The sequence below is a fragment of the Patagioenas fasciata genome, chromosome 7 (assembly GCF_037038585.1).
Source record: "Patagioenas fasciata isolate bPatFas1 chromosome 7, bPatFas1.hap1, whole genome shotgun sequence".
Classification (NCBI taxonomy): domain Eukaryota; kingdom Metazoa; phylum Chordata; class Aves; order Columbiformes; family Columbidae; genus Patagioenas; species Patagioenas fasciata.
In genome coordinates, this window is record NC_092526.1 from 22,274,550 (window position 1) to 22,301,486 (window position 26,937).

Here is a 26,937-nt window from a genome sequence, read left to right on the forward strand (position 1 = left end):
GCCGAGCACCGTGCGGACGCTGCCCGGTGCTCCAGACCCGCTGCCAGGGGTGCCAGCGGGAAAGACGAGTCGGCTCTAATACCTCTAGCGACAGCAGCGCTGCGATTTGTTTTGAATGTTCACTTTTACTAGTGTTCTCTCTTTGCCAAAATCCGCTTGATTACATAGATGTGGTGCCGCGATAACTGCGCACCCTAGACAGCCTAGGTGTAACCGGGAAAGTTCAGCCCAGGCCAGATCAAATCCCAGGCTGTTTAATGCTGAAAGGCTGCATGTTGCTATTAGTGTTAAATATATGGCTAATTATGCGTATGAAAATTAAACATCAGTGTTATGCTAATGGGGCCGCCTTCAGCTGTGGATCAGAGCACTTGAGACTAGCATTTAATCAAATGAATCAGTAACTAATACATCTGCACGTGTGAACTTTCACAAGATCATTTTCCTGTTACAGTCACACCGCTGAATTATGAAAGAAATAATTATCAACACTTTCTAATTATCTAACAAAGTAATTTGGGATTCATCGTGGGCTTTCTGGGGAGGATCTCTTAAGTCCCACCTCATTTACCGCTCACGCACGCGGAAGTTTTCATTTTAAGCTCAAATGCGCTGTTTGGCCCGTTCAGGGCGATTGTTGTTTCGCTGGCTTTCGGGTGCTTTTTTTTTTTTTTAGCTTTTAAGAACAATAACAGCAATAACGAGGCGACGCGCTCCGGAGGTGCGGGCGGCACTGGGACCTTCGCGCCACAGCGGAGAGCCCCTGCGCCCCCGCGGAGTGTGTGCCGCCGGCGGGCGGGGGCCGCCCGCTTTGTCTGCGGGTCCCGCCGCCGTCTGCCGGAGCGGGGTGCGGAGCAGGACACCCCAGCAGCCGCCCGGGCCCGCGGAACGCGGCTGCCATCCCCTCCGCGCCGCCGCACGGCAAGGGGCGGAAGACAAGGGAAAAGGAGGCGCGCTGCCTCCTGCCGTTCCCCGGCTCGGCGCCATCCGTGGCCGGCGGCGGGAGCGGACGGCCAGGGGTGGGAGCGGGGGCTCCAGGCAGCTCCTCGCCCGGGACTGGCCGGGGAGTGGTGCAGGAGAGCCGGCGGAGCGGAGGCCCTGAGAGGTGCCACCGGTGCCGTCGGGGCGTGCGGCCGGCGCTCGGGGACGCGCGGCGCTGCCGGTCCGGCTCTCCGCGCTCACCGGGGTCCGGGCGAGCCCCGAGCTCCTTGGACCAATCCAAAGCGATTATGCAAGACGGCGGACCAATCAGCTCCGCCAGCTTATGAATATTCATAGACTTGGCTGAGTCAAAGCTTTTAGGCGAGTTTGTGTAGATCTACAGCATCATGCTTAGACTTTTCAAAGAGACAAACTCCATTTTCTTATGAATGGAAAGTGAAAAACCCTGTTCCGCTTAAATTGGGTTCTTTCCTGTCCTGAGAAACACAACAGACCCCAAAAAGGCAAGCTGAAGAGAGAACACACACACAGACCAAGCGACAAGAAATGACCATGACTACCATGCCAGAGAGTCTAAATAGCCCCGTCTCAGGGAAGGCTGTCTTTATGGAGTTTGGGCCGCCCAGCCAGCAAATGTCTCCTTCTCCCATGTCCCACGGACACTATTCCATGCACTGTTTACACTCCGCGGGCCACTCTCAGCCTGACAGCTCGTACAGCACAGCTTCGTCCTTCTCCCGACCGCTGGGCTATCCCTATGTGAACTCGGTCAGCAGCCACTCGACCAACCCCTACATCAGTTCAGTGCAGTCCTATCCCAACAGCTCCAGCCTGACTCAGACCCGGTTAGAGGAGACAGGTAGGTGCACTCGGCTTTGGGGGGCGGGGGGGGGAAGGGAAGGCAAGAAGGGAGGGAGGGTGCTTGTATTAAAAAAAAAAAAAATTGGGGGTGAAAATTAAATTAAATTACAAAATATTAGTCAGGAGAGGCTAAGTATCACAGGGGAGCAGTCCATAGAGCACACAATGCCCGGCTGGAAAAGAAATCAACCCAGATGTGCACGTATTAGTCTTCGTAATTATTTATTGCGTAGCGCTATAAACAATGTATGCAATTAAGGGTAATTAAACCTAAACTGCAGCCTGTAAAAATAGCAAACTTTCTCTGCGAAGAAGCCTGGGCTGCCATAATCGCCCGGAGCCTTTGTTAGCGTTACTCGAGCTTCACTTTTCTTCCTTCTCATTATTGTTATTGTTGATGTTGCTGCTGTTATTTTTACTAGTGCTGCCGCTGTTGCTGTTACTGTTATTATTACTATCGCTGCTATTATTACTATCGCTGCTATTATTATTATTATTTATTTTGCATCGTTTGTGGTTTGTAGGGGCCGAATCGGAGAAAAGCACTGTGGTAGAAGGAGGGGAAGTTCGCTTTAATGGGAAAGGGAAAAAAATCCGCAAACCCAGGACTATTTATTCCAGTTTGCAGCTGCAGGCTTTGAACAGGAGGTTCCAGCAAACTCAATACCTGGCTCTCCCCGAAAGAGCCGAGCTCGCAGCATCTCTGGGACTCACTCAGACTCAGGTACAGCTCTGACTGGGCCGGCCCCTCTCCCGTGTCCTCTCCCTGTCCTCACCGTCGGCGTGGGAGACCCCACGCGTGATGCAGATGGGTCACAGTCGTGGGCAACGAGGCGGGCGAGGGCGGGGGGGTGGTTCGCCGGATGCTTTGGCAGAACAAAATGGCAATGGGCACAGCAGCCACGGAGGGATAAAGGGAAGAAGCTAGAGGGGCTCTGGGCGCGGGGGTGCGTCGTACCACGGGGGTACCTTAGCCCGTACCGGGATGCTGAGCCCTGCCCCGTTCTCGTTTGCAGGTGAAGATTTGGTTTCAGAACAAGCGCTCCAAGTTCAAGAAGCTGATGAAGCAAGGAGGGGCCGCCTTGGAGAGCAGCGCCTTGACCAACGGCAGGGCTCTCTCGGGCAGCTCGCCACCGGTGCCCCCGGTGTGGAATACCACCTCTGCCTCCGGTAAGGCCTCGTCGGGGACCCCGGGCACCTACATCCCCAGCTACACGTCGTGGTATCCTTCGGCCCACCAAGAAGCTATGCAGCAGCCGCAGCTGATGTGATTATAAACCCGTTTTCCCCTGCCGCAAGCACTACCGGTCCTGAAAATAATTTAATCTATTGCGGAAAAAAAAAAAAAAAAAAAAAGAAAAATAAAAGGAAGGGGGGGGAATAAAGAAAGAAAGAAAGGAGGAAAAAAAAAAGAAAAAATAGGGGGAAGAGAGAGAGGCAAAACCACAAAAGAAACCCAAACAAGCAAACAGGAGGTCTCTTGCCCACCCAGCCATTAGGACGCTGCACTGCAGCGCGGTGCAGGAGAGCACAGATGTGATGCGGGCCGGTTCCCAGCGCTGACAGCTGACGGAGCGGCCCCGAGCACCGCACAACAGCCTGGGAGCAGAGCGAGTGCCGGCCGCGGCTTTGTGGGACAATCAGAAAAAGATGTTGGGGGGAGGGAAGCCCTCTCCTCTGTCCTGTCTGTCTGTCTGTGTCTGTTGAAATGTAGGTCATTTATTTACTACCCCGATCTGACGGTCTCTTCAATTGCAAGGGGGAAGGAAGCCGTACGATTTCCAGAGCTTCTTTCCCTCGACATTTTCTGTACCTTTCACTTTCCATCTGTACATTTTTTGTTGTTCTTGTTAAAAGGGGAAGACAGGGTTTTTATTTATTAACTTAAATTACCACTATGAGAATACTAGAAACAAACGGACAATCCGGCTTGCTGAGTGCACTGCTCGGACGCACAGTTTACTTTAAACAAAACCACACACGATGTGTGTGTGTGTGTCCCCCACCGCCCCAGCTCCCAAATAAATCACTACAAGAGAAGGATGCGATTTTTAACTTTTACAATAACTTTTATACTTCACTGGTGTGGAGAGGTTTGGTCCGAACGATTTGCATTTCTCGTGTATTTAACAATTGAAATAAATGCACATTGTTCGGTACTCTGAAGTGGAATCGCAGCAGCTGCCGAACGCTTTGCTGAGGTGAAGCAAAGCGCGGAGGACGGATCAAGAGTCCCGAGGGCGGCGGAGGCGGCTGGAGGGAGCCCGCCGGAAGGGCGGATGCACCCGCGCAGCGCCGCGCAGCCCCGGCGAGGCTTCCCTGCGGAAAGCCGGCCCGAAGTCCAAATGCACAAACCGACGTGCAGGAGCTACTCGCTGTACATATTTTATTCTTTATTATTATTATTATTGTTCTGTAAACATGTTGCACAAATTTAGCTTTTTTTAATTATAATTATTATTATTTCCGTTCTGTTTCGTGTGGCTGTAAAACATGATGCTTTGTGTACTGAGATCTTGACATTTTACTTGTGAAACTCGGAAGATGTGATAAACTGAGCTCGGCTGTGTTTAGTGTTCTATATGTCAAAATTTAGTTTTATATTGAGAATGTTAACTTATTGCTTTGTATCTGGGGAAGGAGGAAAAACAAACAAACAAACAAACAAACAAAACACCACCACCACACAAATCTTTGTACATAAGTTATAAAGTTTCTTTGAGACAGTAAAATTATGGTTTGGAAAAGAAACACGCGTGTTCCCTGTATCGCAGCGCGGCCGGGAGCGGGGCTCGGGCCATGCTGCGTCCTACGCGGCGAGATGGCTGCGGCCGTAACCGGGAGGCGAGCCGGGGGCAGGGGAGCGGTGCGTCCCGGGGCGTGCAGCCCGTCCCCGGGCGCGCCCGGGGGGATCTGGCCAGGCGGCGGCGGACGCCGCGATGGACCGCGGGACGCTCCGCGGAGGGATGCCCGGGGGAGCACCCGGGAACAGCTCGTGGGCCGGGAGGGGGATCGAGCGGTCCGGGACAGCCCCCTTCCCCGACCCGACAGCCATTCCAGAGCCCTGGGCCGCGCACCCCCTCGGCGCTGAGCCTTCCTGGTGCCGCCCTGGCTTTCCCGGTAGCAGGGTTGTCTGTGCCCGCTCCCCGGGGTGGCTCTGCGCCGAGCACAGCCCGCAGCAGTTCCCGCAGAGTGGAGGGGAGCCCGGAGCGGCTGGGTTCGGTTGGCTGACCGTGAGCGGCCCTGCGCGCAGGTTCCCCGGGGGGAGCGGGTGTCCCGCCCCGCGGGGTCAGTGCTCACGCTCCCGGACACACGCATCCCCTCCCCAATGCGCGGGGCCGGCGCGCAGCCGATGGGCGGCAGCGCAGCATCCGTCCGGGCGCACGACGCGGGTGTCTGCGGCGCACCCAGGGCGGTACGCCGGGGTGCTGGATCCGGCCTGGAAAATACTTCGCAGCTCTGTATTTCCCTCGATGCAACGACCCGAGCACGGTCTCGAGCACCCTGAACCCCCGAGCGGAGTGGGACCGGCGCAGCTCCGGCGACGGCTGCAGCCCGAGGCCAAACGCTTTTGACCGAACAGGAATGGGGTGGTCAAGCAGCTTGGAGCGCTTTAAAGACGTATTAGCTTCTCCTAATTCAATAACGTCTTGCTAACCGTTCAAATAGAGAAATTATTAGTTTTATCTCAGCGAGGCGGTCTTGAGTTAGAGTCTATTATAATGGTACATTTGAAAATGTTAATCTCAATACAGGCCTAATTAATTCTGCCTTGTTGCTGACAAGTAGTTCATCAAATATCTGATTCGAAGATTTTCATAATGAGGATATTAATTAAACTATGAATAATCCAAAGGTGCTTATATTGAAACAATACCTCATTACAATGATTAAGTCCTGATTTCGAATATTATACCTTTAACAATTGTCACCCCGCAAACACAACCTTATGGATGAGTCTGTAAATGGCAAAATGTAATTTTGGGATATATTTTTTCCTTGTTGGGGAAAAAAAAAAGTGCCCCTCATTTTCAAACACTTCTGAAATAGGTTACACACAGCTTAATGATGATCAAAATGACTCTTTTCTGCAAAAAAAGACCCCAAAGTGCGCGTACAGCTGCAAACCCAAGAGGGTCAGCATCATTTCACTGTATTCTCTTCTTGATTACAAGCCGAGCCCATCAAACACAACATAATTACAGTAATTTCAGGTTTATTTATTCTAATGCAGTTTCCCCATCTCTCTGGTAATTATGAGCAATTTTTTCGCCCAGGGAATCTTTTTGCATTAACAAAAGAGATAACGCACTGAAAGCCAAATTTGCTGTGCATTGAGAAAAGCGAAGAAAAAAAATAAAATAGGTGCGAGCTGCCATCTCTGCAATTCTCCTATATTGGAGCTCTGCAAATTGCTTGCAGGTGTATGGAGCAGAGCTGTCAATAGGAAGGGGCTTCCAAATTAGCAAATGCACAATGTTGAAGTAATGAAGACAGACTTAGCAAAATTGCCAAACAACAGATACCTCTTTAATATCTTCCACCCAAAAAGAAAAATGAAAAAAAAATCCCTTTGGAGTGTCCCTGCGAACCCCCTTGAATGACTGGGGATGTTGTACATGTGTCAATCTAATTGCGGAGCACAGAGCGGCCCCTGAAACTAGAAAAATAATCAAATATCAGAGCCCAAGCCCCTTTGCATTCGGAATTTGCTCCCTTCGTTTGACAGAGCGGGATAAGAAATCGCCGCCGCCCGCTCCGTTCGCCCCGCCGCCGGCCGCCGAACCCGCTCCTGCCACCACCGCCGTTCTCACGCCGGTGACAAAGTGCCATGTCCGCCCCCCCGCGCCGGTGCCCTGCCCTCCCGCCTCCCGGCTCCCAGCTGGGAACCGGGCAGTAACGCTCCCCTTCACAAGGAACCGAAAACACACACCGCGAAACCACCTCCGAAAAGGAGCGCGCCCCGGCACCGGGAGCCCCCGACCCCGCGAAAGCCCCGGGCGGCGAGTGCCCTCGCTCCGCCCCGGCGCCGCTCTGCCCGCGCACCGCTCCGTGGCTCGGCTGTGCGCCGCATCCCCACCGCCCGGCCCGGCGCCCCGCTCCCTTCGCTCACCCTGGCGCCGCCGGGGGGAAGTTTTGCGGGGAGATGGAGCCGGTGGAGCCGCTGCCGGCGCTTCCCCTCCCGCGGCCCGCCCGGGGCGTCCGTCCACATCGCGCCCCGTGCACTCACCTACCCCCGCGAAAAGGAGCCTGTGCCGCCACCCTTACCTTCCACCTCAGTCCCTCAGGGTCTGGACACAAGTATTTGCTTTACAACAAACCAAAAGACCGAACGCGGCTTTTTGCTGCGAAAGTTACAGGAGCGAAGGAGCGTGGAAGAGAGGGAGAGGATCGGGGAGGGAGAAGGAAAAAAAAAAAAAAAAAAAGAGAGCCGAGCACAATAATAATATCCTGAGAGTGCAAATGTGGATTGAGATCCCCCAGAGATGCACATGCCTCTGAGCGCAGCAGCCTTTTTGCAGCTCTGCTCTTGCAGAATATGACTGAAATTTTCTGCTATATAGCCTCTGTCTTTATAGCTGATGAAAAAAATTGCAGATTATTAGCATAAATGTTTACTCTTCATTACGCTGATGACATTGTGCACTCGAGATCTTGGTAATCTTTGGGAAAATTATGAGTAATTTTTAAAAATTTTAAAGCAGCAGCAGTTACCATGCAATTCAGGCTAATTCTGCGTAGGCTCCGAACGGATATAATTATCGAGGAGTCAAGATGTTATGCTAAAAACTATGCATTGATATTCCCATTTATTATGTACATACAACTTTGACAATGTTGATGCTTGAAATAGCAGGAAATTGTCTTGCGCAAAAATTACAGTCCATATTAGGACATGTGAAATTGCGAAGAATTATATAGTAATTGCAGGCTTTCAGATGGGAGAGCCAGAATGCTCAAACTAGTGCAAATGTGGATAAAATTACAGATCAGAGCAAAAATTAGGGAAAAAAGGGGCCTGGGATTTTTCAAGTTGGCTATAGGATTCCGGAAGTGTCTAATGCCACATGATTGCTGCAGCTTTAGGGGAGACATTCATGCCTCAAATAACTCCTTTTGCCAGAGCCGCTTTAATTGAATTTCTCGTGCTTTTTCTTTTCACCGGGGCAAATGAGTAAATTGCCTACCCACGGCACAAGCCCGGCCGGCCCCGCCCGTGCGCCGGGCAGGCAGAGGGTGCCACTCGCCCGGAGCGGCTGCCAGATCGGCCCCCCCGGACCGGGCTGGCTGCGGAGCCGTCACTTACCCCGGCCGCCCCCCCCGGGGCCGGCCCCGCTCAGCAGCCTCCCCCCCGGGGCCGGGGCCGACGGGGGAGCCGTCGGCGCTGGGGCGCGGAGCGAAGTCAGCTAAGCCATGTCTCCCCCCCAAGCCTTGCCAGAGTGCTGGGGGAGCAGGGGCAGTTCTCGCCTCGGGGCTGCCCCGCTCCTCGAGGCTTTCCCGGCCCCGGGCGGTGAGCCCCGCGTGGCTGCCGCCTTGTTCGGGGGCACATGGTTCACAGCGGTGTCTGCCCCGTCCTATAGGACAGGAAAAGAGCATGAGGAAACAGATTACAAACATATGTAGACGTGTGCATCTGCGGTGCGGGCGGTGGTGCAGCGAGCCTATGCATCCGCTAGCCTTCGCCGTCCCCAGCACAGTGTGAACAGCATCCAACCCGTACGAGCAGCGGGCGAAATCCGGAGCCTGAAAGGGCTCCGGGAGCTGCGGCGATGCTGCAGGGGTGAAGCACGAATACCCCCCACACCACAGCAGGTGCGAATAGCCCAGGGAGAGCTGCTGCTAGCAGGCAACAAATAAGTATTAATAAATAAATAATAAAATAATAAATAACTATATAGGAGAAGGAAGGTGCGGAGGGCGGAGGGCCAGCCTGATACCTCCCCCGTCCCGGGGCGTTGTGCTCTGCTCCCAGACCGTTGACAAGTGGCCCGCAGCTGGGCAGAGCCCCGCTCCGGGGACCCCACATACTACCCGACCCCACCGGGCCGAGCCGCGCTCCGCACCGGACCGGCGCACCGGGCTGGAGACGCACTGCTGGGCGAGGGGGGTAGGCGGGGCGGGGGACAGAACTCAGGTGTTTGGGGGGAACTTTATTTGAAGGGCCTTTAAAAAAGACGCGGGGCTCTAGGCTATCTCTGTTCCCGTCCTGGCCATGTCCCGCGCCCACGGTTTCCTCTTGCATCCCGGACGAGTGGTTTAGCAAAACTTGTCACCTTGCGGAGTAGTGTCCTTGTGCCCCCTACCCCGTCGGGGTTTGCGAAGGCACCGCGCACTGCCGGGAGGACAGCCTCTTCCAGATCACGGGAGCCGCGGTGCTGCTCGCCACGCGTGCCCTTGCCTCTGGAGACGGCCCCGTTGTCTTCCTCTCCTCGCTCCGCTCCCGCCGCCCCAGCGCTTCACCGCCTGCCAGCGGGGAAACTCCTTCCCCCGACCCGAGCGAGTGGCCGAGGCTCCTGACACCGGGTCTGCTCTCGGCCGCGGGGAGGATGAGGGAGGGGAGAGGTGAGGGACGGGACTGCCGCGCTGTTCCCGGGGCGGATCTGGACTCTCCTTCCCGTCCGCGCCGCTGGGTCAGGGCTGGACCGGGGGCAGCAGCCGCTTCCCCTTTTGTCTCTCCCGCTATCTTTTTTCGCCTCATATACCGCTGCCTCTCTTGTCTTCCAACATCCCTCCCTTCTCTTTTTCTCACTCCTCCTTCGCACCTTTCCCCACCCCCTCCCCTCACCTCCAAGCTTTCCCCAAGTTTTCAAGAACAATCCGCCCTCCCGGGCCCCCCACTCCGGCGAGTCCCTGTCGGGCCAGCTTCCCCCTTGCCTCCCCCGGCCCCGCCCGGGCTCCTCAAGCCAAGGCCTGTCGGGAGAGTCCCGCCCGGGCTGCACATTCCCTGCCCCGGGCGAGCTGGCCTGGGCCTCTCAATCATTTTGCCTGCAGCGGGATCCTCCGCACCGGTCCCTCTCCCCCCGCACCCTCCCACATTGGCTGGGCCCTCGAGGCGACAAGGGGTAGAAATCCCACTCTTAGCTTCCTCTTCCAGCCGCCAGGATCTCCAGGGATGCAGCCCCGATGGGTACTACACCCCTCAGGGTTACAGCTTGGAGTGGCACAGCCGGCAGGGGTACGTCCCGAGGGGCACAACCTAGAAGAGGGTTCAGCTCGGAGGGGTGTAGAGTACATCCTGGAGTGCTCCAGACCTCCATGGATACATCCCAGAGGCGTTCAGCTATGAGGGATGTAGCCCTTCAGAGGGGTACATCCTGAGGGGTCTAGCCTTCGAGGGGTAGATCCCGGAGAGGTCCAGTTGCTGCCTCCAGCCTCGAAGGGCCACAGCTCCAGCCCATGCAAAGCTCCCACGCAGGACTCAGGCCCATGCGAAATGTCGCTGGCGCCAGCAGGCGAGGGGGTGGGAGGCTCTGGGCTGCTGCAGGCAGTGCTGAGTGATTCATGGCCTTGCCGAGAAGACTGGCAGGGGCGAGATTTTATTGTAGACGAGGAGACGGGGGAAGAAGTGGGGAGGTTGCCCGCTTGCGGCAGCAGTTGGATAGGGAGGAGGTGGAAGGGACACAGCTCTCCCGACGGCGAACGCCAGGGAGACACCCCCAGCCTCTCCCATCCCTGAAGAAACTCAGCGCGGACACCGTGGAAACAATAATTTATTTAAATAATCTCTGCTTATCGTAAAAGAAACATTAAAGAGTGTTTAAGTTTTCTATAATAAATAACCGAAAATACGTTTTTAATTTTTGTTTTGTTTTCTTTCAGGACGGCAGACATCAAACGGCGCAGGGGCAGGACCAGCGGCTGGGTTGCTGACGGGGGGCGGATGGGAGGGCTCGCCACGGTTCGGCGCTCGCCCCGGGAAGGCCCCGTCGGGGCACCAAACCTTCCCGGAGGCACCGTGCAGGCGGGAGCTCCCCCGCCGGAGGGGTAGAGCCGCCCCGACACCACTGCCTGCAACCGGCCTTCGTCGCTGGACGGTTTCGTACACGACTAAAAAGGATAACTAAACACGGCAGGCTCTTGTTTTAAATCTACATATAAAAATTATTTATCTTTTTTTTTTTCTTAACATTTTATTTTTTTTTATTCCCCAACATCAAAATGAGGTCATCCGCAAAGGCACCTATCAACTTTAAAAAAATAAAAATAAAGTTAACCAAAGTTCGGCACCGGTGGTTCGATGAAGAAGCCGGGGATGAGGAAGAGGGACAGAAGGAGAGGATGTGGGTGTGTGTTCCGCAACGCAGTTATTTTGGCGGCGGGCGGGCGGACCCCGCGGGGCTGAGCGCACGCGGGGTCCGTCGGCGGCGGCGCGACGGGATGGACCATGGAGCGATTCACCTCCGCTGGGACAGCCGGAGCCAGGCTTCATCTAAACACCAGTGCTGCACCTCGGTGCCCGCGGCCGCCGGGCGCGGGCCCTCGGGCTCAAGTCTCTGCGGCGCCTAGAAGAGGCCGCCGCCGTGGTGGTGCGGCGCTTGCGCCGGCTGCGGGACGGGAGCGGCAGCCGGCAGGTGCGCGGGGCCGCCGGGCGCCGGCGGGTACCACGAGTAGCTGCCGAGGAAGGCGGCGGCGGGGCTGGGGCTGGCGGTGCCGGCCGCCGTGCGCGGGTGCGGCGCGAAGTCCCAGGTCGGGGGCGAGGCGGGGGGCGGCGGCGAAACGCTGCGACGGGGGGGCGGCTCCGCCGGGATCTCGCCGCTCTTCCACATCTTCTTGAACTTGGAGCGGCGGTTCTGAAACCAGATTTTCACCTGAGGGGAGAAGAGGTGTCAGGCGACCGCAGTCTCTGCTGGGCAGCCCCGGCGCCCGGGCCGCCCACAGCAGGGCAGGGACGAGCAAAGCCCTGAGCAGCCTCGGTGCTTCCTCGGCGATGCAGCCGCTTCTCCCGCCTCCCACCCTGGGGCCGTCGAGGCACCGCGGACCAGACTCCTCCCCACGCCCGCACCCGAGCCCGTCGAGGGTGAGCGGCCCCAAGGGGGGACATGCGCTCAGGGCGCCGCGTCGGGAGAGCCCTACCTGTGTCTGAGTGAGGCCCAGGGAGGCCGCCAGCTCCGCTCTCTCGGGCAGGGCGAGGTACTGGGTTTTCTGGAAGCGCCTCTGCAGAGCCGCCAGCTGGAAACTGGAGTAGATGGTCCGGGGCTTCCGCACTTTCTTCGGCTTCCCGTTCACGATCCTGATCTCCGGCTCGCAGTCTTCCTTCTCTGCTGTGGCAGAAAAACGGCGGCCCCGGTGAAGAGTGGGAGCCCCACCGCCCCGGGCCCTGCCCGCAGGGCGGAATCACCGCCCGCCCCGTCGGGACGGCACCGCGGAGATGAGTGCCCTCTCGGCCCACCCCGGGTCCCCAGCTCCGACTGCTTCCTTGCCAGGCCTGGAGGGGCTGCTCGGCTCCCGCCGGCTCCCCCGAGCTGCGCCCCCCGGGGCTCAGACGTACCGGAGTCGTTGTTGGCCGGAGAGGCCCTGCTGCCGTAGGGCCCGTAGGAACCGTAGACGCCCGCGTAGCCCAGGTCGTAGCCGGCCTTGGCGGGGTAGGGGGCGGTGCCACCGCCCGCGTAGGGGTAGGAGCCCACCGGGGCATAGGGCGTCCCGCCCGCAGCCCCGTGCTGCTGGTTGGTGTAGTAGCTGCTGTCGGTGGCCGTGGAGACGGGCAGTGTAGGAGACTCCTGCGGTTTGTGCAGGCCGCTGTGCTGGTGGTAGCTCCCGGCGGAGATCTGGCTGGCGTGCATGTCCGGCACCAGGCTCTCCAGCACCCCGGTCATCCTGTGCCCCCGCCCGCCGGGGCACGGGCTGCCGCCGCCCCGCGGCCGTCCCCACCGGGGAGAGGCGGTCAGGGCCGCGCCACCATGCTCGCTGCGCTCCACTCCGTGCCCGCGGGGCCGGGTCGGGCAGCCGCGCTCCCGCCGCCGTCAGCGGGACGGGCTCTGCGGCGCCGCGCGCCGCCGGGACGGCATTTAACACCGGTCACGTGGCGCGGCGCACGTCACCTAGCAACGGCCAATGGGGTGCCCGGGCGCGCCGTATCCCCGCGGGTTCGCGGGATGGGAGCGGCGCCGGTCGCGGGTACGAGCAGCCGCGGGGTTGCGCCCTGCTGGGGGCTGCGCGGCGCCACGAACCGCCCCGGCATCGGTGCCATGGTCTTCTCCGAACCCGCCGTGCGGCTCATGCCGTCGACCCTCTTTGCCACCGCCGGCCCGGTCCGACGGGGCGGCCCGACTGCCAACAGCGAACGCACGGGTTTGCGTCTCGGGCCCGTCGCTGCTGCCGCGCTGTGCCCTGTGTGTGCCCCCGCCCGGCCGGCGACCCCAGGGAAAGGCCCGCGGCGCCCGTCCTCCCTGAGCAGCATCCTCGCGCGGGCGCGGCTGGCGGCGAGGGCTGGTAGGAAGGCAAGCGGCGCGCGAGGATGTGGGGGCCGGGTCGGAGGTGCCTCTCGGGTGTCCAGGCCCTGGGGAATTGGCCGTGTCGGGGAACCGCTGCCCGTCCCCTTTAGTGCCCGGGTGGCAGCGCTTTTCAGCGAAACCTCTGCAGCGTGTGGTGTGACACTCCGTCTGGGACACACGCACGTGTATTTGACACACTAGTTGCTGACGGCACCTACGGGACCTCCCTTCACGTGGCGACCGGTGACCAGGCGTTATTGCGGTTCTGGAAACACTGCGGTACCGGCGGTGCCGGGCACCCCCGCGCGGCCGCCCGTGTCCCTGCCCCGGCCCTGGCGGCTGCACAGAGGCCGGCGCCGGCCGTCGAGGGGGGTGGGCGGCCGGGGCGGCGCTGCCCTCGGCTGCCCCCTTCCGGGGACAGCGCCACGGGGCAGCAGCAACCGGCGTGGCGTCCGTGGGCAGCCGGAGCGGTGTTTCAGAAGCGCAGGGAAATGGCTTCAGAACTGCTTTTTATTTTCACATTTTAATTTTTCTCTCTCCACTGTCCGGCCGCGGTGCGGAGCCGATTGTCAGGGAACGCGTTTCTTTCACAGGGGGATGTCAAACGCGCACGGCCCCCGCGCCGGCCGGGGTGGCCGCGTCCGTCCACGAGGGGGTTTGGCGAGAATCTCACGGGTGTTCACCGTGCCCCCCCCCCGCAGCGCGCAGGGAAGGAGGCGACACTTGTGTGAGACTGGCTGCGAACGGGACAAAAAAGGACTGAAGGGAATAAGAGACCGGCCGCCGTGGTGGAACTTGCGCGCCCTCACGAGCCCCGCGCGCGCCGATTGCGTGCCCCCACGAGCGCCGTGCATGGCCTGTGTCACGAGCCCCAGCGTGTGCCCCCTCAGGACCCCCCTCGCGCCCGCTCCCTCACGGCGCAGGTGCCGGTGCCGGGCGGCCCCGCCGCACGTCCCGCCCTCGCTGCGGGGCGGCCTCATGCCCGCTGCGGTCGCTTTGAAGCGGAGAGCGGCTGGAGCCTGTCCGTCTGTGCCCGGCGGCGGCGGCGGCGGCGGCGGCGGCGGCGCTGCGGCGGGCGCCGAGAGAAGGTGAGCGGGGCCGGGCCGCCGCCTCGTGACGCTGGCGGCGACAGGTGGCCCTGGGCGCCGGGCCGCAGGAGGCGGGGTGCTCGGCCAGGCCGGCGTTAAGCCCGTGATACGGCCTTCGAAAGAAACGAAGTGCCGAGAATCCGGGGTGACACCGCTGGTACCTGGCGCCCAGCCCTGCGGGGCGAGCGGAGCCCGCGGTGTTCCGCGGACAGGCCGGGAAATGCAGCAGCGGCTACAGGGGGAACACGGCGCCTGTACCAGTGCGATTGCGTACTGTTGTCTCTCTTAAACTTGGTTAGTTTTTAATGGAAAAAAGGAAAAAAAATCGCAGTCTGAGGTTACTACTGTCCCATGTTACATCTTTGTACGACAATTTCTGTTTATTGCAGCCTGAAACGGCTGTTGACCAGCACGGGAGAGAACGGGAGAGGCAGACAGCATTTGGTGATTATCAGCAGAGATCAGGGAAATCAGCTACTCTTCATTAGTCGCGTTTTGAAGCATATGGGATATTAAAAAAACAAACAAACCACAACTATAAAGGAGAAAGGACATGTCACCTTACATTACCTTATTCTGAGGACCTAACAATGCCGGAGACTTTCTTGGAAACTTGTCGTGTTATGTAGCAAAACTTTTGGAGTTAAAATTAAATATTTTAGTTATTATATAGCCCCATGGATGTGTATTTACACAAAAAGTAAAAGGCATGGGTTTGTTTACTTCAGCTTACATGAATAGTCGTTTTCATGCAAGTTGTTCCTCATAAGTTAATGCAGGGCTCACAAATTTAAGTGAATTGTCACGTGGTAGCTGCTCCAGAGTCTTATGTCTTTGTTCCTGTTTTTTTCCTGTGTGGAGGCACAGGGGCACAGGCTTTGCTGGAACGAAACTGGACAGCTGCGTATGTCTATATTCATATGGCCGATTTTGTAGATCTAATTTTATTATTTCTCATTTACCTGAACTTTGCTCATGTGTAAGATCGTTGTTTTAAACACCGACTTGTCTAAATAAGGGCATGACTCCAGGCTGTGAAGGTGAACAGGTTATGATACAGGGAGGGAAGACATCAGAAAGGAGAGACATGAGGAAGGGTTCTACTAGGTAAGAAACAACTCTGTTCCCATGACTGTTTTAAAGCACACTCCTCTGAATCAGCGTTGCTATTAGCAAGGAGTTTAAAAAAAATAATGGCATTCAGCTGGCCCTTATTTATGTGTTTTTGTTTTCTCATGTTGAGTTCATAATTTTAATTCTCCTTTTTTTCGTCTCTGCTTTGGGAATTGTGATTGCTGTCCAAACAGGCAACTGTAAAGGACTCGGGGAGACGGGGGTGTGAGGTAGAACTGAGAGAGGAGTGTTTTGGGTACCTGCTATTACTACTTGGCAGTCTTGCTTGTTCTTGGTGTAATAGATCGTGTAATTGTTTATGTCCTGTGCGAAGGAATGTTTGGGTGATCCAAAATAGATATTGTGTGGAGGTTAGTCATTCAGCTGCACAAGGGAGAAAGATGCTTGAACTTCAGTGCTCCAATGTTTTGGTTGTGAGATTTATATAAATGTACAGCACTTACTGCCAGAGGCTGCAAAACGATTGAACTGGCTTTGTTGTTGACTTTCTTGTTTTAGAAGCACCCTCATGCTGCTAGGACTGTGGACATATTTTGTTTATCAAACATACTAAACACTGTGTGCAAACACAAGAAAGGACCATCAGTCTTCAAAATCATCACCTTTCCAGTTGATCAGTTTGTATTAACTTTTTTTTTTAAACAAGCCAAATGTATTTGACTCATAGAAATGGCTACAATAACTTCTACCTGACATGTTTTGTTTTATTTTGTATTAACTATTATTTCTATTATTGTGTTCCTAAAACAGACTTCATGTAAAAAAATGTGAAAGCACTTAAAGGCTGGCATCCTCAGTCTTTACATAGGGTATAGATTTAACTTTGGGATCAACAGAACAAGTTTTTCCACGTTGTTTTATCTCAAGTTTCACTGAAGAGAACCATACTTGGTGTTAAGAAAGAGATTAATTTTTAATTCACCATAGTTGTTAATATTATTTTATCTGTTATGATACACATCTGCCTGAACCATTTCACTTATTTCAGTGGGAATGTGGTGGATCTTGGGAAAAGGGCCTATTATGTCTGATAACATTACATAACAGTAATTGGACAGTAGTTTTTACTGCAGTAGCATTTTAACAAGTACAGGTTTCTTTTAATGGCTGTGGGAAATACTTTCCAGCGGATTTATGGTGATAAAATTTATGGTATATTTCTGAGTATTTGTCTTCAAAATAGAAAGTAATTTAAATCATGTGCCACATGAAGCCATAAGGAGGGTATATGCTTGCATTGTATCTATGAGATCTGGTATTACATTCTGGAGTAATGAGAAGAGTTACATCTTCTTTTCAGGAGGGATTGAACATATCAGCTTTTAGGAAATTGTATGAATCTTTTCAACACCCATCCGGAAGCTTGGTACCTGCTGTGCTTAGTTTCAGAATCCAGTGTTGTTGTTTTCCACTGTAAAAACTGTTCATTTTCTCATCCATGTGTGCATCAGATTACTTCCTTCCAAAAATCACAAAACTCTTCTGGGAAGAATATGCCGCCTCACATGGTTTCCTGAGGTTTCCTTTTCTTAGCCTCTTCTTGTAAGCAGCTTACACAAGCATGATAGGGGACATAGGCTCTGTAAAATCCTTTCAGAGTTGTTTATTAAGCTATCTTTGCCTCAGTTTATCTTTCTCAGTCAAGATTCACTGGCAACTCAGTACTTCAGTAGAAAACTTTGCAGACTGAAACACAAATTGTGGCTTTTAATAGCAGATTAGTCCAGTGTTATTTAGCACAGGTGTTTCTCATTTGTTTCCTTGTACTACATTGAGGAAGTGCACAGACTGAAGCATTGGGGGTGAGTGTCTAATATAAGCACATTCTTGGGTTTAATTATCGCTACCGATGCAGGGGGGGGAAGGAAGGTCTGTGTGCAGAATGTGAAGGCTGTAGAACAGCAATCCACCATGTGTGGCACGTGGGTTTTGGGAATAAAGCAGAACATACCTTAGCACTCCTTCTCTCCTCTTCTATGGCTGTGAAATCCCACTCAGTGCTTAAGTAGGGCCCTTCTTGTGTTTACAGCTTTTTTTTTTTTTTTTTTTTGTTATTTACCAGCTGTATCATAAATAACAGCACTGACAAAAGCTACATACCTTTTTTTTTTTTCTTTCCCCTCTCTCACCCCCCAAAGGGGATTGGTAGAACAGCTAGAAGGTAATCTTTTTAATAGTGTTATATGGGAATGTTAACCAGCCACAGACCGAGCAACTGTGGCTGCAGGTACACATATGCTCTGGAGCAGGTGGTTCTGGGCTCACTCTGTAGTGGATTAGAGTAAACTCAGGATCAGCCCACAAGTAAATCTTTGTTGAAACTGTTCGGTGTGTGAATATTTAGATAGAAAAATTCTTTAGTAAGAACATGCAGGAAAAATACTTGCAAGATGAATCATTGGATAATTTCTAATATTACTGTAGATGACAAGCGTGAGAGAAGCTGAGAGGTGTATTTTGTGGGGCAGATTTAGGTTGAATTGATAATTTGTGTTACTGTGAACTCTTGTTTTGCACAGGTAGTGGAGAACAGATTTTTTTGCCTTGATGGTAACATCCATACAACCTTTGCCTGTGCATTCTAAGCACAGTTTAAGCAAACTGCTCAGCACAGAGAATAACCTAGACTGCTTTGGTTTAAGTGTGATGATTTTAAGAGTTCAATTTAGTGGACAATGGTATTTGGAGCTGAAAAATGCTATATCCACCTCAGTGTGCTTGGATGAGTTTTGATTGGTAGTACCAGTGAACTGCCTGAGGTGTGTAGTGCAGTTTCTCCTTGCAGCATGTTGCCTGAGCTGACGCCTCTTCTGACTGGCAAATAACAAGGTCTGTTCCTGCTGGAAAACATAAATGTCTTGCTTGGAAGGATGGGAGGTTTGTTTTGCTTCAAAGAAGATATGCTCAAGAACAGACCTCCTAAGTGGATTATACAGCTGCAACGCACTTGGGGCAAGCCCTAGATGGCTGTATTTCCATCCAGAATGCCACACTAAATGGACTCGAAATACGGGCCATGCAAACTGCAGAGCCTCTTTCCAGGAACACTTAATGCTCTGGAATTTGGCAGTGGCTAGCCCCAGCCTTCATAGGCAATTTAAGCAGAGATGGTGAATTGCTTGAAGATGCAAATTTAAAAGAAAATCTTATTTCCTGTAATGAGAAAATATGCACCTACAAACCACAAAAATAATTGTCCTTGAAGTAAATTTGCTTTTTGTTTTTAATAGTGATGAAGTCAACATGATCAGAAGTGAATTGAGACGATCTTGACTTATGAAGCCATGGCTGTCCCTTAAACTGCCTAGGGGACCTTTTCCTCGAGCTTTAATAGCCGAAGTCCATCTTATAAGTAGGGAAACAGAGGGAGTTTTGGGCAGTGAGGAGTACTCAGGCTCTGCACACATATCTATTCTGTTCCTCTTTTGGAGGGAAGGGGATTAAAGGAACTGTGTTCACATTTACAGGAGTTACTGCCTTTTTGTTTTCTTCTGGTTGCTTAGCTTATAATGTTGGCAGGTGCTTTACACATGTATTTCATCTGATAGTATTTTTGCTGTTGGCAGAGTGCCAAGATCTGAGAATTACTTGCCTTTTGTGAAGACTGCTATAAATTAAATAAATTAAATTAGAACGTTGCTTTTGACTTGTGTGCATAGCTGTTAGGAGTTATTGTTGCCACCAGACGAGCTCAAGCTCCTTAAAATATATATATATATATTTTTAAACTTCGAAACTATATAACCAAGAGGAAGAGAGATAACAAGATACTGGAAATGGAAGTAGAGCACAGCAGCCGCTAAGAAAAGATTACATAAAATGATAAGTGGGAAGTTAGCTAAGCAAATTCTATTGCCTTCAGGCCCTCTTACATTATTAACTGACTTTGCATCTAATTTGCAAAAGCAGTTGAACAAATGTATTAAAATTAATGATGGGAACGTTCACGTGTAAAGAGTATAAGTGGCCACAGGATGTCCCCACTGATCCATGCTGATGCATCCTGATAGGCTATTTATCCTATAGCATAAAGCTTGACACATTTCCTCAGTGTGACAGTTTATATGTTGGAGGTTTAACATTCGTTTTTATACTCCCAATACTTATTAATTGACAAGGCAACCAATTAACATCTTGTTTGATAGAGGAGGGAAAAAGAGGAATGCTTTACTTGGCTTCCTTGCCTTAGGTCTGTGTTCTCTTTTAATTTCCAAAGATTAGCAATGGACAATACTTGATTTTTTTTTTTTGACATAACAAATGTTAACTCTGTGTGAATGCAGTTTAGTCATTCAAATTAGAATGAGTGTCTATTCCAAAAGGTAATTTTCTGCTCACTTTTAAAAGCTTGCTACAGTTGTTTTGCATGTTGACTAAGAAAGCAAAGGGGTGTATTTATCTCAGGGCTTGTCTGAACAAGGCTGGCAGCATCGAATAAACTAAGGTGTGAAAGTAGAAGTAATGTTTTCTGGGTGTTAGGGTAACCTGCTGTGGAAGTGGTTTAATTTAAACAGAAGTGAGGCATTCTGCAAAATACATGTATTCATTCAGGAAGATGGTACAGAGAATAGCTACAATAATAAAATGTACACCTTGGCTTCTGAAGAACTTGTATCCCAAATCTATATATATACCATATATGGTGAATCAGACTGGCTGATGCTGCACAAGGATATATGGAGGGAAAACTATAGAGCATAAGAAGCTCTGTGTTAAAGTTGGAACCTTATGTGACAGCAGACTCCCATGTCTAAGACCGTGCTGTTGCATGTAGGCTATGGCTGTGATGTTTTCCTTATTAATTCTTTATAGCTATGGCAACTATATCCAGTTGCTTCAGATTTTCAGTACCTCTGAAAATCACAGCCTGTGTTTTGAAAAGTCAGATAGTATTTGAGATAAGGAAAAATAACATTTTGAGTAGCCCGTTGTGCCTGGAAATCCATGCGCTGAGGCTTTGTATGCTGGGTACAGACAGGCGTATGTCTACATTCATACTTTTTTTACATGTGTGTGGTGATTCAGCATTCTGGGAGTGCCTGAAAAGGAAACTCTTCTTCCCCGAGCAACTTGTTGCAGTGCAGGAGCTGTGAATTATATTTTTGTATCAGTGGCAGACTTACCTTTTCTTACTGAATTGAATGCTGCAATATCAGCAGTATTCTGCAGTCTTGTTTGTCCGGTAGCTTCCAGGCTTGGATTGTCTATCCTATAGCTCTGTAGACCAGACTTGTCTAAATAACTACAGTAATTATGCTGCAAGCAACAGATGACTGGTGTTTCACCTAGATGTGTTTCCTTGGGAGTTGGTGAATGTGAACTTAGGTTCTTAAGAAGAACTACTCTAGAAGTAAGCTTGGAGTGCAGCACTGATTTAACATATGAACTAAGTCTATTCTTGTCCATGAAGACATGTTATCCAAATCTATATGAATGTATACGCTTTTATTATTGAAAGGGAGGAGGAGACAAATGTTTTCATTTTTCCAGCAAGCTATGCCTTCTGGGTGTTTTATGTGGAAATACAAGATAGCTTTTTTGTATCTATGGTTTTCATGACCAGTGTGAAAGGAGTTTTAGAAAGGAGGCTTATGCTGTCATCCACTTAAATATATGTAAGTTTTCCACCAGACCAGATCCGAACTACTGCCACCAGTGCCTGCTTAGTCAGTTGCCTCATTGACATCAGAGTTAGCTTTGCATGAAAGACAAAACTGATGGAGTTGTCAGTGGGGCTAGCACTTTTCAAAACAATGGGACTCTTATGTATCCAGAGACTGCAAATCTTGACTTGGACAAAGTCTTTCAGCTCTTGTGTTGACTGCCGTGAAATGATCCAATGCTGAAAGCTGATCACTGAGTAGATAAAACTTTTACAGTGCTTCTGGAACTGAAAGGGTGGAGTTGCAGTAGTGTGTGCAGGCTACTTGTAGGCTGGGAAGGTGATGCGTGGGCAGCTGGGCTGTTGAACTCGGAGTGGTCAGGTTCTGTAAGGGGCCTGCAGTGCTGCTAATCAAGAATCCTGTCGTATGGATCTTAGTGCTGGAAGACTAACTGCATTACTAAGTGCACCGCAGCTAAGAAAAACTACCTCAGAGGCAGGGGATTTTGTGCTCAAATTGGAGGACTGTGAACAATTGTTCTTGAACAACATGAGGCAGCCCATATTGGAGGCATAATTGCCCTTCAGACATAAACTATACAGTATATGGGTTGTATGCATGCTTTATAATACTTTGTATGTCTCATTGACTGCTGCCTTCTTTTTTCTTCCTGCATACACATACCCTTCTGGAATTGGTAATAATTAATGCAGTCTTTCAGTGAGAGAGACAGCTGCCTAGAGTTTATAAATTCTCTGCTTTCCTCATTCCCTGCTAGGAATGAGGCAGGAGATTGAGTTCCTGCCTGAGTGGGTCCAGATCGCTTACTACATCTCATTCTGTGTATCTGGCCCTGTAAAGAGAAGAAGGCAGCAATAAGAAATGTGGTCTCAGGCCCTCTACTTACAGTATGGCATCACTAGCTTGGCTCTTTCTGCCCTGTGTGTGTTTCTGTGACACAGGAATGCAGCATTGCTGTGGTTGGAGTATAGCAGCCATCAGCTTGCTGTGGGAATGGGGATTTTGACATTGCTGTTTCTGACCAGAAGAGATATGTGCCATGTCATCAGCCAGCTTGACTTGGTGAAAGAAAAACCAAGTGGGGAACACTGGCTGTCTACGTTATTGGCCTTGATGTTAGCTGGTCCAGTGTTGGTGTTGACAAAACCCAGGAGCAGAGACAGATAGGAAGGTGTCTTCATAACCATATTGTCAGGAAAAAAAAAGCTTTTTTTTCAGGAGATGGCACATTTCCACCAGGTTTGTGCCAGCACAGCTGTGTTGGCAGGGAGACTCCAGCCCCCTGGCCATGAAGGAATTTCTGTGTTTCACCTTTCATTCATCCAGTGATGAAGCCAGACCTTTCCTGGCAAACTCTGGAAAGATACAATAGGTATGACAGAAAGCATTCCTCTAATTCGTAACTAGCTGTGGCTGCCAGGTGAATAACGTATGTGTAAGTGTTAAATTCTGTTCTTATATCAATGGTTGGGGAGCTGGGGAGGGGAGAAGGGTACTGTTGAACATGAAACTTATCTGGCTCTGGAGGGGGAATGTGAAGCAGAGAGCATTGTCATCACTCAAGTGGGGTGGAGGAACAATGTGTTTTGCAGTCCAGAGATTTGCTTTTAATTATATCAAACCTAAAGCATGAACACTGTTAAGTTGAACAAGAACTTGCTTTACTGTTACTGAACTGTATTTTTGTTAAGTATGAAGAAGACACTAAATACTTTTGAATTCTAAAATTGTCCTCTGTTTTGGAGGATCGGATAGGGATAATTTAGCAGTTTGTGACAGCATCTGTCTTTAAGACGAAAATGTGTTTTTGTTGGTCACTGGTTTGCATGACCTAGTTAACTAGTTAAGTTTTTTAGAGCTCTGCAGAGACTTAATAACCTTGTGTTGTAATTAGCAGTTGTTCAAAGAAATACCAAGCTTCAACAAATGTCTTGCCATTGGTGATTTGCCCAGTGAACTGACAGCAAAGGTAAATAAATACGCTGCTGTGCAAGCTTCTGTCCTGTATGCCTGATGTGCTGCTGCCCATCAGTTACTTAAGCATATTATAGGGAGGTAAATAAATTGGACCTTCCTTTTTTTTTTTTTTTTTCCCCAAGCAACCTGTCTGACAACTAGCTGTTTTCTTGTTGCCTCTTGTGCATTTTCTTTTTTGACAGCAACTCACCTGATGGAGCTGATATACTGTCTTTAACACAAGTCTAGAGTCTGTTGTTAAGCCAGGAAGTCAGTGATGCATGATCTCTTGAAATTCTGTTAATCTTAAATTCTCATTGCTGTATCCATTCTTTCTTGCACTGTTATTTCTTTTACTGTAAGGGTGGACCACATTCTCATGAGAGTTGTTAAGAAGTTATATGTAACATGATATTTTAAAAGCAATTGTACATCATATCTGTTACTTAATTGTGCAGTGATATATAGCAATACTCAGTTCATTCACATACACAAATGTGGGTTTTGCATTGACAGTTTTAACTGGAGGTTCTGGAAAGTTTGACTTTCTCCCTGGTGGTGGTATTTGAAGGTGAATACTTATGAAGCTGGATATTTATAAAGCTGGCAGAAAAATCTCTTTTGCAGTAACATTGATATAGTTTCATGTCCTTACTCCCTGCCATTATGCACTATTGAAAATGGACGACTGAAATTTGAATCAGTGTAAACCACAGCAGTCTTCATGAAAAGTGTGAAAAATAGTTTTAACAGTTTTACCAAGCAGCTTTAAATTGTGCTTAAAGGTAGTATCAGGAAATCTCAGTCAATCCTCTGCAGGACTTGCAGAGAGAATAGGAACAATTTTGCAGACTTAATACAGTTCCTTCAGGAGGTTGCCTGAAGGTAGTGTTAGGACTGAATCTGCACACAACATTCATGAAGAGAAACATCCCTGGCTGATTCCCTATTTGCATCAGGTATTTGCACTCTTCTTACAAGAAGAAGAGCAATGCCTGAGCTTTCTTCTGCATGAAACTGAAACTTCAAAACCACATTGTTATCAAATGTGTCTGGTGTGTTTTTATCTTCTCTCTTACTGGAGCATGGCAGCATCTTTTGCACTAACAGAAAAGCTGATTAATGGCTAAGTGCTTTCTACATGTGTCCACTTGGCTGCACTGTAGATTTATAAATGCTACCTTAAAAATCTTCCCTCCTGGCTTGTTTCCTAAATTAGCACTTCACCTGAGCTTGAAAAAACTTTAATTTAATTTATCGTTTCCAAAGTTCCAGCATCAGGTCTTGTGTGAGAACAACACTTTGGAAAATCATTGTGAACATAATGGAAAGGTCTACAAATTAAATCCTCTGCCAGATTTTCATATCTGGTCTTATATAATGCTGAATACAGAAACTGTGAAGTTAAATGGCTTTGTTGGTCTGTCTGTGTGTCATGTTCAGCATAGTTTTTAGGCAAAAGCATTATTTCACTGCTAAACCATCTCTGGAGTTAGGGTAGGGGGCATATGAACTGGGTAAAGTCACAGGGACTGGCACTTCATCCCACTTGGGCTCACTTCCCTGGGGTGCCGCCTCTGGCTCTGGGTGCATGCATCGACTGGGCAGGAGTCACAGGAGAGCCTCCCACCCAGCCAAAACAGCTGAAGAGGAGGGCTCTGCACCGCGCTTCTTGCTCCACGTGGGGCAAACTGCTCCAGTGTCCATCCTGGCAGGGCACTGGCCCTATGGAGACAAGTGGGCAAAGCCAGTGGGACTTGTCCACTATGGGAACATTCAGGTTGGGTGAAAGGAGGTGAAGAAACCTCTTTGCTTTGTGACGGTTGTGCAGACTTTCCTTCGTCTCCATTCTTTTCCTCCCCTGTGGTGGTTTTCTGTATAATTTACTGTGTTGTGTGAGATGTGACTGATCTCCAGTAGCCTCCTAATGCTACAACCTCTTCTGAGGTGAGGAAAATTAAGAGCAATGCACTGTTACGGATCTGTAGTGTGATCTCTACCGTCGGGTTCCCAAGGAAAGATCTGGATCCCACACGATTTGAAAATTGTTCTGATTTGATAGGTGCTAGCAGTTCTACTTGTTTCGTATCTCTAGGACCGAATACTGTAAATTGGGAATTACATTTTAGTAGAAGCCCTTCTTAGAATAGCAGACCATAGCTATCCATTTATGGATTACTTCATTGAAATATTATCTATTATTACTACATATTGCTCCATCAAACACAATATTAACTTTAAAGATCATGCATAGAGGAACAGTGTTTAGTCATGCATAGCATTAACAAACAGCATTACTTGGCAGCCTGACCACCCAGCTTATAATAAAGGCTTTGGCTTTCACGTCAGTGAGATCTTTGTATTGCTGCCAGCGTGCTTTCCACAACACTGCTTCATGGTTGTGTAAAACTTCTGAGAGGAGAAGACTTATAGAAATAACAAGCTACACCATTGTGCAACAAGATTATACACTGCTTATCATAGATGAAGTGCTAAGTACTGGCTGAGTCATCAAAGAGATTGAGATTGATGTGGGTGTAAGTGGATGGTTGGATGTTTAACTTCTTCCTTGTGTTCCTTGGTGTAATATTGTCTCAGCTGTTGAGCCTGAGTACTTTCACTAATACTTGCTGTGTTTAGCTACTGCCAGTTTTGACTAAGCACCAGTCACAACAAGGAGCCGAAACTTTCTAAACTTGTTCTTCCTTAGCTAACCAGGATACATCTGCCAAATTCCTTAAAAGAAGTATTATCCTTCTTACCTGATGCTTCCAGCTGTCTAGTACACATAGATTACCTGGATTTATTCCTCCAAAATTTGCTTGATTATGATTTGAGAGTGATGGTTTTCACAAATATTTTAACTAAAAAAAGTTCCATTTACAAAATTAAATGGCTTCTTTATTATGTAGATGTAGAGCACTTTTCCCTTTTTCATGCATGCCAATGGTGTTTACTTCAAATACGTCTTAGGTATTGCAACGGAATCAAAGACCTTACATCATGTGTCCATATATCTAGGCAAAACAGTGGCTTGACCTAAAGCCAACAATAAGATAATTGATGACTTCAGCTATAAGAACTTAGAGCAGTAATTTCTTCAAAACATTATCTTCTGTCTGGAAAATCAGGAGTCTGTTTTACAAAATAGCCTGGAGCGTTCAGGAAACTTAAGAGGTTGAGGTCATTCAAACACTCTAGCACTGCCCTGAGAACAAACAGACTCTATGACAACTTCATCTTCCACCTCACAATTCTTATTATCAGTGAGTATTTATACCTTTTCTATTGGACAGAGAACATTAACATTCCAATATTACAGAGGAAGCTATGCAGCAGAAAGTAACAGCTTGCTCTTCCCTGTACAGCTTAGATAGCGGTAGCATGTATATTTAGTTAAGTGCTATGTGAGCACTCTAGTTTAACTTTAAATGAGACTTTTTTTGGCATTTGTTTCTTTGTTTAGCTGCTAAGACTTTGGTGTTTTTTTGTTTGTTTGTTTGTTTGTTTTTTTGGTTGTTGTTGTTGTTGTTGCTGATAGTGTTCAAACTGACAAGCAATACTCGTGGTCAGTAAGCTTGCTTCCAAGGCTGACTGAGGTGCTGGTAGTAGTACCAGCCAACCACAGCTGCTGTTGGCTGAAACACCACAGTTTCACATTGTCTTTTGGAAGGCTTCTGGAAGCCTCAGATGAGGTCACTATGTAACTGCAAAAGAGCGATGAGTGAGAAGCAATGAAGTTCTAGGATCCTGATTTTTACACTTCAAAGAAGTAAGAGAATCTATAGATGTCCTACAAAAATATGGAATGAGAACCGAAAAGGAACAAAGATGCAGCAGTAATCTGAAAACAACAAGAAGTGAACTAAGAACTGTCCTCCAGGGTAGGGGGTTTGCTGA

At 50.2% G+C, this 26,937-nt stretch overlaps 3 protein-coding genes across 4 annotated transcripts in view; 2 read left to right on the plus strand and 1 right to left on the minus strand.

The window, feature by feature from the left end:
* The first annotated feature begins 1,257 nt into the window (after positions 1-1,257).
* DLX1 (distal-less homeobox 1) lies at positions 1,258-4,554 on the plus strand. Its single transcript, XM_065841031.2, has 3 exons — positions 1,258-1,801; positions 2,328-2,527; positions 2,820-4,554. Exons 1-3 carry the CDS (start codon positions 1,489-1,491, stop codon positions 3,072-3,074), a joined length of 768 nt encoding a protein of 255 aa, XP_065697103.1. The 5' UTR covers positions 1,258-1,488; the 3' UTR covers positions 3,075-4,554.
* A 5,942-nt stretch (positions 4,555-10,496) lies between these two features.
* On the minus strand, positions 10,497-12,764 carry DLX2 (distal-less homeobox 2). Of its 2 annotated transcripts, none has more exons than XM_065841169.2 (3): positions 12,293-12,764; positions 11,878-12,062; positions 10,497-11,612 (listed from the first exon to the last, which is right to left on the minus strand). In XM_065841169.2, exons 1-3 carry the CDS (start codon positions 12,615-12,617, stop codon positions 11,307-11,309), a joined length of 816 nt encoding a protein of 271 aa, XP_065697241.1. In that variant the 5' UTR covers positions 12,618-12,764; the 3' UTR covers positions 10,497-11,306. The 2 variants fall into 2 exon arrangements, with proteins under 2 accessions (XP_065697241.1, XP_065697240.1); XM_065841168.2 differs by having other exon boundaries at positions 11,878-12,065.
* A 1,956-nt stretch (positions 12,765-14,720) lies between these two features.
* The window catches only part of ITGA6 (integrin subunit alpha 6), a 133,963-nt gene continuing 121,746 nt past the window's right edge, over positions 14,721-26,937 (plus strand). Inside the window, exon 1 of the mRNA XM_071811083.1 lies at positions 14,721-14,724. The gene's annotated coding sequence lies outside the window, so the exon portion shown is untranslated. The remainder of the gene's footprint in view (positions 14,725-26,937) is intronic.

Coding starts and splice junctions, on each gene's coding strand:
- DLX1 (XM_065841031.2), top strand. CDS start 1,489: ATGACCATGACTACCATGCCAGAGAGTCTAAATAGCCCCGTCTCAGGG. Junction 1,802..2,327: donor GACCCGGTTAGAGGAGACAG/GTAGGTGCACTC, acceptor TGTGGTTTGTAG/GGGCCGAATCGGAGAAAAGC. Junction 2,528..2,819: donor TGGGACTCACTCAGACTCAG/GTACAGCTCTGA, acceptor TCTCGTTTGCAG/GTGAAGATTTGGTTTCAGAA.
- DLX2 (XM_065841168.2), bottom strand. CDS start 12,617: ATGACCGGGGTGCTGGAGAGCCTGGTGCCGGACATGCACGCCAGCCAG. Junction 12,066..12,292: donor TCCGGCCAACAACGACTCCG/GTACGTCTGAGC, acceptor TTTCTGCCACAG/CAGAGAAGGAAGACTGCGAG. Junction 11,613..11,877: donor TGGGCCTCACTCAGACACAG/GTAGGGCTCTCC, acceptor TTCTCCCCTCAG/GTGAAAATCTGGTTTCAGAA.